This window comes from Drosophila eugracilis, unplaced genomic scaffold, assembly GCF_018153835.1.
Source record: "Drosophila eugracilis isolate 14026-0451.02 unplaced genomic scaffold, ASM1815383v1 contig_2167, whole genome shotgun sequence".
NCBI classification, from domain to species: domain Eukaryota; kingdom Metazoa; phylum Arthropoda; class Insecta; order Diptera; family Drosophilidae; genus Drosophila; species Drosophila eugracilis.
The window spans coordinates 3,295,823-3,306,392 of record NW_024573052.1 but is presented as its reverse complement, the minus strand read 5'-3'; the positions used below and the strand labels follow the sequence as shown (position 1 = coordinate 3,306,392).

The following is a 10,570-nucleotide window of genomic DNA, read 5'->3' as shown; positions in this document are numbered from 1 at the left end:
AAGAGTTTCCATCAAGGCTTGAGATTATTTTGAAGACTTAAAGATTGCTATTTCCTCGACCTCGACTGTAACTATATAGAGACTGTCTAAGATCGGTTGGTAGCGCGACTAATCCAAGTTGACACTGCCGCACGGGCGACAAAAGGGCTCATCATGGCCCATTGTGTTTGGTGCAACATTAGGTCATGGCTAATCAAGTGGCCGACACCTAAGGACACCCATACATATGCCAGCAGCTATATAGTATATGTGCATGTAGTCAGTCCGGGCAGGACCTCTGCTGTGTCCTCTGACCTTTGTGCATACATTAAAAACAATAACTCTTTGTCCACCTTCTCTGACTTTCCTCATTCATCTCTCGCAGTTCGTCTTGGTGGGTCTGGCTTTCAGGCATTACTTCGGGCATTACCATGTCCTGGTCCGGGTCAATCCATAAATGTTCCCACACCTTCAGGCGGAACCTGACAACTCCATTAGCAATGGACAGCCAGGCTAATTAGCATTCATCTGGCCAGGTTCCATGGCGAATTCGCCGGGCAGGAAGTGATTTCCATTTGAATGTGTCTGGGAAATGGTTGCCAACCTTAAACTTGACTAACTTAATCACATAAACTAAGGGCTTATGTTGTTAAATTAGACTTAAATTAGAAGCCAGAATGACGAAGAACGGAAAGCAAATTGCAGACATGACGTATGGCAAAGTTTTCTTCGTCATTTCCTGGAATTTTCAGTGGAGGATTAGCGCGAGGTGACTTTTGTGGTGATCAACGCACCTTGAATCATAATTTGATAACGGGAAGATATGAAGTTACGGCCAGTTATCGGTTTGATCAGTCAAAGGGGTGGAATACAATGTACGGGCATGCTTAGGAACTAATCCTCGTGAAGTCTTTCCCCTCGAGCATTATAATTTGAATAAATGAGAGATAAGGAAGTCATTTTGATGGTGTAAATCGAAGTTTCCTTAGTGAAATTGCAGTGGTAATTGCACTTGCAATTGCAGTAATCGAAAGAGCACAAATTTCTGGAACTCTTGAACTCGCAACGCGGCCTTTCTGGCCGAGATTTGTGGAGTAATTTGATTGATTGCCAAACACAATCGCGGTCACCACATACACGCGACACCCTTATCGTGGTAAGCTCCAGATTTTTGTATTTTTTATCAGAACCTTCTTCTCTATAAGAACCCCCTTAGATAGCGGACGCCCAGTTAGTCTTGGTTGCTAGGTGCCAGCGTGAACATGGCTGGTTTTTATACGAAAACATTGGGCTTTCTGGCCGGGATCCTGCTGCTGGGCGTCCTCTGCGACGCAGCCAGTGCCACCGTTCACCGTATACCCATACAGAGATCAACGAGCTTTAGGCGCAGCCACAAGGATATTCTGGCCGAAAGGGATTACATTCAGAGGAAGTACAGTCGCGATTACACCGCCAATGGTTATCCCGTGGAGCCGCTGTCCAACTATGACAACTACCAGTACTACGGAAACATCAGCATCGGAACTCCAGCACAGTACTTCCTGGTGCAGTTCGACACGGGCTCCTCGAACCTCTGGGTGCCGGGCAGTTCCTGTGCCTGCGAGGAGCACCACATGTTCTACGAAAACCAATCCAGCACTTATGTGGCCAATGGAACGGCCTTTTCCATAACCTACGGAACCGGCAGCGTTTCGGGATATCTATCTACGGATTATGTGGGCTTCGCCGGCCTGACTGTACGGAATCAGACGTTCGGTGAGGTAACCACCGAGAATGGAACCAACTTTGCGGACGCCTCCTTCGACGGAATACTGGGCATGGGCTTCCCAGCCTTGGCTGCCAATGGTGTCACGCCAACGTTCCAGAACATGATTAGCCAGGGTGTCGTCCAGAGTCCCGTCTTCTCGTTCTTCCTCCACGACAACGGCAGCACCGTTAACTATGGAGGCGAACTGATTCTGGGCGGCTCGGATCCCTCGCTCTACAGAGGTGGCCTCACCTACACCCCCGTCACCCAGGCGGCCTACTGGCAGTTCCAAACGGACTCCATCAGAATTGGCAGCTCCATCATCAGCGTCTACGATGCGGCCATCGCGGACACTGGCACCTCCTTGATTATAGCTCCCGTGGCGGAGTTCGATGCCATTGCTGCTCTTTTTAATGCCAACGCGGATGGTCTCTTCCAGTGCAGTTCCTCGTATTCCTACCCTGATCTGGTGATCACCATTAATGGCGTGGAATTCAGCATCCCGGCCAAGTACTACATCATCGAAGAGGGCTACTTCTGCTCCCTGGCCATTCAGTCCATCAACCAGGACTTCTGGATCATGGGCGATGTCTTCCTGGGCCGCTTCTACACCGAGTTCGATGTGGGCAACCAGAGATTGGGATTTGCTCCGGTTAACTCGGCGGTTTCTTTCACTCCTTTGGCCCTGTGGCAGTTCTTCACCTTGCTGGTGCTGGGTAGTGGCCTGTGGAAGCTGTTCTGATAGTTCTGATGATTCCCTGAAAGAGAAACGAGAGTCTAAGATAGTTAAAACCTTTTTTTTTTTGGGCTAGCAAGCCTAGATTTAAGAACCTTTAAAAATAAAACAATTTTATGTTCGTGATTCATATCGTTAAGGTCGGGCGATATCATCAATTACCAGTCTGACTTTATCTACGAACGGGATACGGGGAATTATGCGGCAGCGGCAGTGATAACCCTTATCTATGGGCCAGGGATTAGGTCGAACTGCGGTACAAAACATGCCTAATTGAGTTGCAATTGGAGTTGGGAGTGGGCAAGGGGCATGGATGGGTCTTCTTGAGGCAGTGGTTGGTGGTTTTTTTTAGCTCCTGGCTGGGATCTGGGATCTGGGCCCTGATCTGGGATCAGGGATCGCAAATTGTGCGCACCTAATTGGCCTGTCGCGTGATTTATTGTGAAAAAAACAAGATCCAGGGGGCCAGAAAAACAACTCGATGCGAAATTGGAACTCAAACTCAAACTGAAACTGAAGTGAAGTGAAGTGGAACCCAATGAACGCATTATTTATGTGATGTTATTTTTTGTGCTTTAACCGGGGATTAGGACTCGATTCTCCCACAAGAAACGCACCCGGTGGTCGATCCCATCCAGCTCACGACCTTAGGCACTGCCAGAAAACCTTTCGATCTGACGGGGAGGATCTCTATAAGATATATGCTAAGCTATAGTACCTTTCTCTGAGTGTATACCCCAAGATCGCTGCCTAATGAACGATATGGAGCTCAGAATTTATTGACCCAGCAATTGCATCATCGAACGCCGCTCTCAAATACCAATAAAATATCATTTGCTGCAATTGCGTTTGGGGCTCGGATGGTTTATCGCGGGACCACCGGCATTTGACCCTGCCAGAGATGTACCAGAGGTGAAGAGAGTGAGAGAGAGGGGGGAGGGAATCCCAGTCCGAGCCTCGCAGACGGGGCAATCTGTCTCATTAGCCGCAAAAGCTCCGCCTGATTTATGGCTCCGTCGATCGAGCGATCCTTGTCCTTTCGCCGTTGTTAGTCGGCCAGATAAATCACATTAAAATATTTCGCCAGCCGAATCGGAATCCTCGGCCAAGTTGTTCGCCTGACAAATCTCTAAACGGAATCAGTTAACAACTTAACTAATGATAATCAATACGCATTTAAACAGCAAACAGGCTTCGCATATCGTACGTATCGATAAGGCCCGAAAGAGGAGTAAGAACAGTGGAGGGGATCATGGAAAGGGGGATCAGGGGATCAGGGGATCAGGGTATCAGAGGATCCAAGAAGTAATCTTTGATAACGGCCATGTCGCTTCACACATCGGCAAATTGTTAAAGAGTCCCATACAAAATGTTAGTACAAGTCAGACTTCGAGCTTAAAATGTATTCAAATTATATTTGATTTTATAATTAAATTTTAAGTATTTAAGTTATTGTAAGATATGTATTTTTCGGATCTAATATCATGTCTTTAAGTGTGCTTAATAATTTACCTTAATTAAAATGATTAAAAGCTGAGAAATTAACTTAAATGCCATTTATTTTCCTTTTACTTCTAGTATTCCCTTACGTTGCCTAACGGATGTCAAATGTTCTTACGTCAAACGCCTTACGATCTCCGAATGGCCGTGAAGAAGAGATGTAAAGGAAGCTCATGAAAAGTCTCCAAAAATCTGCCATTGCTGTTCTCGACGCTTTCGACACTTTCGCTTCCATCATGGATCTAGCGGCGGAGAGATGTCATTAGCTTCTTGGCACAAGTGCGCGTCAGTTAAGTTTTTGGAAGCGGATAGCAAAATCAGTGAAAAGTGGTGAAAAGTAGTGAAAAGTGGTGAAAAGTAGTGAAAAGTAGTGAAAAGTGGGGAAAAAAAGTGCACACTAGTGTAAAACAGTGAAAATGGTAAGTTAAGTAATTAGACTTAACAATCGTAGTTGAATTAAGTATTTTCTATGGCTAAACTAACATTTTGGCTTGCGCTTTTTGCGTTTTCTCTTAGTTTATCTGCTTTTCCTCTTCTGAGGGTGTAAGTGTTTGTGTTTGATTTCTTTAAAAATGCAAATTAAATGTAAATAAAATGCAAATTCGATTGTCGGCTTTGCCAGAGGGTGTTTTTCCGCATTCCCTTACATATTTAAGTATGTTTTAAATAGCTATTAAACGTTTTTATCCGTTTTTTTCCTTAATATCGAAGCTCTGCCTGCAATCTCTGCTGGCAATATCTGCCGTTAATCTCTGCCTCCGTCGACTTCGGCGTGGGCGTTCTAATTTAATGAATATTAATTAATCATTTAATTGCCAATACGATAGTCAACTCTTGGCTAATTCCTTTTTTTATTCGCTTAGCATATTTAACTAGTTTTAAATTGTTTTTTTTTTGCCTACTTTCGCACTTCTGCCGGACATCGCTGCCTGCGCTGACGTCGACGTCAATGTCTCTCCTGTCTTGTCGTTTTGTACTGTACCCTTGAACATAGACTTTTCGGTTTTGTTTAAACTTGCACTTCTGTCGGCCATCGCTGCAAGCGGCGACGTCGACGTCAGCGTGGTACATTGAACAGAAACTTTTCCTTTCGATTGAGTTCGCACTCCTGCCAGCGAATTTTGGTCGGCGTCGGCGTTGGCGTTCGTTTCGTCAATTTGTTTCAAATTGTTCTTTAAAGTTTTGCCTACTTTGGCACTGCTGCTTACGCTGACGTTGACGTCACTATTCTCTCCTTTTGTGTCGTTTTGTAAACTGTACATTGAGTATAACATTTTTGGTTTAGCCTAGACCTCTGCCGGACATCGCAGCCTGCGCGGACGTTGACGTCAGTGCTCTCTATCTTTGTGCCGTTTTGAAAACTGTACATTACACAGCCTTTTTGGGGTTGGATGAAGTTCGCACTTCTGCCAGCGATCTCTGCCCAAGTTGGCGTCGCCATTGGCGTTCTGTCGCCAATTTGTTTTTAAAAGTTTTTTTTGCCCACTTTTGGACTGTTGCTTCCTCCGCTGATTTCTCCCATTTTGCGCGTTTTGTAAACTGTACATTGCAGTAGAACTTTTTTTGGTTTAGCTTAGATTTCTGCCGAACATAGCTGCCTGCGCCTACGTTGACGTCAGTGCTCCCTCCCTTTGTGCAGTTTTTGGTTTTGATTGAGCTCGCACTTCTGCCAGCGATCTCTGCCCATGTCGGCGTCGCCATTGGCGTTTCGTCCCCAATTTTTTTTTAAAAGTTTTTTTTTGCCTACTTTTGTACTGCTTTCTGCTGTACTGATTTCTGTCCTTTTGTGCGTTTCGTAAACTGTACATTGAGTAGAACTTTTTTGGTTTAGCCGACACCTCTGCCGGACATAGCTGCCTGTGCCTAGGTTGACGTCAGTGCTCCCTCCCTTTGTGCCGTTTTTGGTTTTGATTGAGTTCAAACTTCTGCCAGCGATCTCTGCCCATGTCGGCGTCGCCATTGGCGTTTCGTCCCCAATTTGTTTTTATAAGTTTTTTTTTGCCTACTTTTGCACTGCTGCCTGCTCTACTGATTTCTCTACTTTTGCGCGTTTTGTAAACTGTACATTGAGTATAACTTTTTTTGGTTTAGCTTAGATCTCTGCCGGACATAGCTGCCTGCGCCTACGTTGACTTTAGTGCTCTCTATCTTTGTGCCGTTTTGCAAACTGTACATTACACAGCCTTTTTTGGTTTTGATTAAGCTTGCACTTCTGCCAGCGATCTCTGCCCATGTTGGCGTCAGCGTTGGCGTTCTTTCGTCTTCTTTCTGTACTTAAGGAGGGAAAAGGACACAAAGTTTTGGGTTTTGGTTTTAATTATTGGAAACTCGTAGGAAAATGGAAAGCCCTGCCAGAGATATGGATTATTTAAAAATTGAAATTGTTCATTATGGCCGGGAAAAGTGTGGCCCTTGTAAAGTGAGAGATAAATCAAGGGGATAACGGCGATAAAGAGCGATTTTATGTTGGCCGTTGCCAGCTTCTTCGTTTCCCTTCGCTACACCGGGAAAAATCAATACTAATCTTCAGTAGTTTACTTTTTTCACTTTTCTGATTTTCACTTCAGATCAGCTTGAACTTTCAGACTCATTTACACAGGTAATTAGATTTTTCGCACTGTGTATGATTGGAAATCGGGCTGTTACGTGGGGGATGGGGAAAGGGAAGGAGAGGAGGAGTAATCATTTGGGGACTTGGGTAGTAAGGCAGAGCAGGGCGCATCGATAAGGATAACTAGTTTCGCGGCCTGATGCCCGGCGACCTAAGTGATTACAGTTTATGAGTTATTGTAAGGCAGCGGACACATGGCACTACCATCAGATATTATTTACTTTAATCTGCGGCATCGGCCAGGGCTTAATTGCAAAAGGGGGAAAAGTTGCCGCGCTGCTCTGTCACGCATGCGGCACACTTTTGCGCCCCGAAAACTGTGTAATTTGTAGCAATTTTGCTTGAAAGAGCCAACTGAAACAGCAACAGCAACAGCAACAGCAAAGGCAAAGGCATTCGAGCATACGGATGATAACAACCAGCGGGGAAACTGGGTCAAAGTTTTATAGTCAGCCTTTTGAATCGGCTGGTAGATCGCCAGATCGCCATAAATGAAAATGACGTCGATCCCTGGGATCGACTCGGGTCTCTGGTGTGGTGCCACAATAAAAATTTAGTTTAATGAAAGTGTTTTCGGTTGCTGCGATATTTTGATGGCTTGATTGCCTCCGCCGGATTATGATATAGTGCACGGGGGCATAGCTGCACAGCCAGAAAACTCAAGTAGATTAAGTTGGTAGTTGGATTATGTATAGGAAGGGCTCTTTAACTTTTGCAATTTAATCCAATATCAACAGGCAGATGGGAAAATAGTTCCGCAAACTGGAATTTTCCATATTTCAAAGGGTATTTTAGGTAGGGACTAGCTCCACTCTACTTTTTCTCCGTGTTGGGATATTACGAGATGAGCTGCCTCGAAGCGCGCTGAAGGTTCATCCAAGCAACGATTTAGTTGGCAAAATTTCGGACGGCTTTACCTTGGCATTTATGGCATAATTCGTCTCATCATATCTACAACAGCTATGCCGGATCGGGGCAATGGGCAATCATCATCAACAGTAGCCGGCCGAAGGACATGCCAGGCACAGCAGGCACAACAGGCACAACAGGATGTGGAGTAAATGGAAAGTTAATCAATTAAAATCGTTTACTCGGACCAAAACCAAGCCAAATCCAAAGCGCCTTTCGAAGAGCCACACGCCCACTTAATCGGACCTCGTTATTGGAATCCGCAACTGGGCAACTGGGCAACTGGAAATCTTGATGGCCCGACCATCCCCTTCGGCCAAGTGACTTAATTAGCATGCCAAAATGCATCCTAAAGAGTCTCCCCGCGCGATCGAATCAATCAAGAAAATGCAAAAACCAAAAAACTGAATAACCAAAAACCAAAAAACCAAAAAACCGCAACAAAGTACTTCCAGAAACTTTCTTTCCACTTTGGATGATGGGAAAGTTTGTCCGCAATTTGCTAAGGAGCAAGATCAAGAGCCAGAGCAGGACCAGGACCAGAAGCAGCAGAGGAACCAACTGGTGATGGATATGAAGGTGGCACCCGGCATTATGATCGAGCTAATTGAAATATTCTTAATCAGATTCCCCCAGCGTACGCGATCTGATGATGAGGCCCGCGAAGCATTTAATCCGCAATTACCAGCCGAACGAAGCGGCCAACGAGCCCAGTGGCCACGGTTCAATTTAGCGTTAACTAAAAATAAATCCCAATCCACAAGATCTCCGGCAAGTGTGCGCCTCGTTAAAGGGACCATGACCAGGACCAGTTTCAGTTTCCCAGCAAAGTCCTTAGCGCTTAACAAGGTGGGCGCGACTGCGCTTCTCGAAAGCCCAAACCCCAAAGAAAGTTCATTTTCATTTCTTTGGACGCACTGAAAGAAGAGTTTTGAATTTTTTAAGGTTTTATGGAGGGCAATTTATGCAAAAATATGTAAACCAAGGCAAGGAATCTATGGTAACAAAGTAATTAACTGCTTAAACAGGAAATAGGAAAAGGAGGAGGGCCACTTTTCTCTCAGTGCAGTCTGGCCAGAGAGTACTTGGAGTTTTTGCTTTGTTTTCCAGGGCATACGCGCCAAGTCGTTGAGATTAAAGAGCTGCCGTTTAGTGGCTACTTAGGCGGCGATAAAAAGCGACGTGAAATTGCATTAAACGGCATGCCCCCAATGGTGAACTGAAGCGGCAGCAGGATTTGGGGCAAGCTTAACAAGCTTGTAAGTTTAAATGGCTTTTTAAAAAGCTGCCGCGCGGTGCGCTCAGTGGCCAAATGCAAAGCCCACATTAACAGCCATCCCGAGTTAATAATCCGCACAGCCAGAGCAATTACAAGTAGCTTTGAAGATTGGAAATTGTAGATCGATAGTCGCAACAGCAGCAGCAACAGCAGCAGCAACAGCAGCAGCATCAGCAGCAGCATCAGCAGCAGATAAAAGGCTAAGGCTTCCCTGGCCGGCACAGTGGGTAATTTTTATTGACATCCCCCCAGAAGCGGAGCTCAACCTAATGCTATTAAGCCTTCATGATCATCAACATTCTGGCAGCAGGTACATCACTCACAGTGACTGCAGATCGGACACGATGACGGCCCACCATCTCATCCAGCAGCATCATCCACAGTGGACCTCTAGACCTGTGGACCACTGGACCCCGTCATGCCAACAATCTGTCCAAAAGCGATAAAGTTATAATGGTGCAAATGTCGGACACAGTTTCTGAAATGGGCCAGACAGCCTCTGAGCGATCATCATCATCATCATCATCTAAGTCGACGCGTCTTAGGCTTAAAGCAAGTTCAACCCGCCAAGAGAGGATCTCTGGCTTTATCGCGATGTGGTTTGAAAACTGTTTACAAACTGTCTGACAGAGTTTTGACTGCTGTTCGGTGGTTCAGTGGCTTGGCTCCTCGGTTGATGTCGCCGCTGTTGTTTTAGCCGCCGCACCACCACCACCATCACCACCACCACCACCACCACCACCGATCATCGTCCGTTGATGATGATAGACGGATCTTTCGGAGCCGAAACAGAGCCACAATGCCTTGATCTGGATGATGTACTCCAACTAGCTCCAGGCGACTGCATGCTGAGCGCTATGCCATATAGCTATATGGCAATATATATATATATATATGGCCAAGTGGAAAGGGGCGGCACAGTGGGCGTGAGGGCGTCAAGCCGGCGCTCATTAAAATCCGAAAACAGAGAGGTCAGTTTCGAGATCTCTGGTCAGTTAGGACATAAAATTTCATTGATTTTGGCGGCGGCGGAGATTCGGACACAGATCTTGTCAATGAAGATCAGGGAGATCAGGGTTGATTGACTTAGCTGGAAATGTGATTTGATAGGTTTTTACTTGTTATTATTCTGAGAGTTAGTACCAAGATAGATCAGAAATACACTCTTATTGTAGCCAAGACTAGGTCGAAGTAGATCCATCATGGCACCACTGTACCCCCAAAAAAACGGTATGGATCATTAATTCAATTACGTTTGCCAGCTGCATTAGATAGCGGGGCGTCGTTTTTGCCACGATATAAATACTGGGATGCTGATCGAGGTCCGAGGATCGCTCAATCGGCGGAAGATTGGAAGACTGGAAGCGTTGGACGGCGCACACTTTCTCGGAAATGTTGAGCCCTGGACCCGTTGCCCTGGGACAGAATCAATCTGTCTCACCTGGAGACTCCGGAGCAATTGTCTGTAGCCCCAAGGAGCTGGCGGCTATTTGCACTATGGAGATTCGGGATGCCATAATTTAGGTGCGGGCGAGTCATATATCACGATACGGAGACGGAGAGTCCCTGTGATATATGGCTGGCTATATGGCAGGGGCCTAATGATAATGACGTGGCAAGGAGCCCTCGTCGGTCTAGAATCTTGGGATCGGAGTGCTGTGCTGTGTTCTGATGGGCTGCCTGCCAAGTGAAGTGAGTGGATGTGAGGTTGTTGTTTAGCTTATCGCCTGCGCCGGGCATGTGGAATTATTGATTTAAATTTGCCGTTTCTTGGCTTTCTTGGCTGCATATTGATCGACGCGCGTTTGA

General features: G+C 45.9%; 1 protein-coding gene across 1 annotated transcript; it reads left to right on the top strand.

Moving 5' to 3' along the window:
• Positions 1 to 1,202: 1,202 nt before the first annotated feature.
• Positions 1,203 to 2,623, top strand: LOC108105495 (lysosomal aspartic protease). Its single transcript, XM_017212113.2, has one exon. The coding sequence runs from the start codon at positions 1,242 to 1,244 to the stop codon at positions 2,466 to 2,468; it is 1,227 nt and encodes a 408-aa protein (XP_017067602.1). The 5' UTR covers positions 1,203 to 1,241; the 3' UTR covers positions 2,469 to 2,623.
• The last annotated feature ends 7,947 nt before the right edge of the window (positions 2,624 to 10,570 follow it).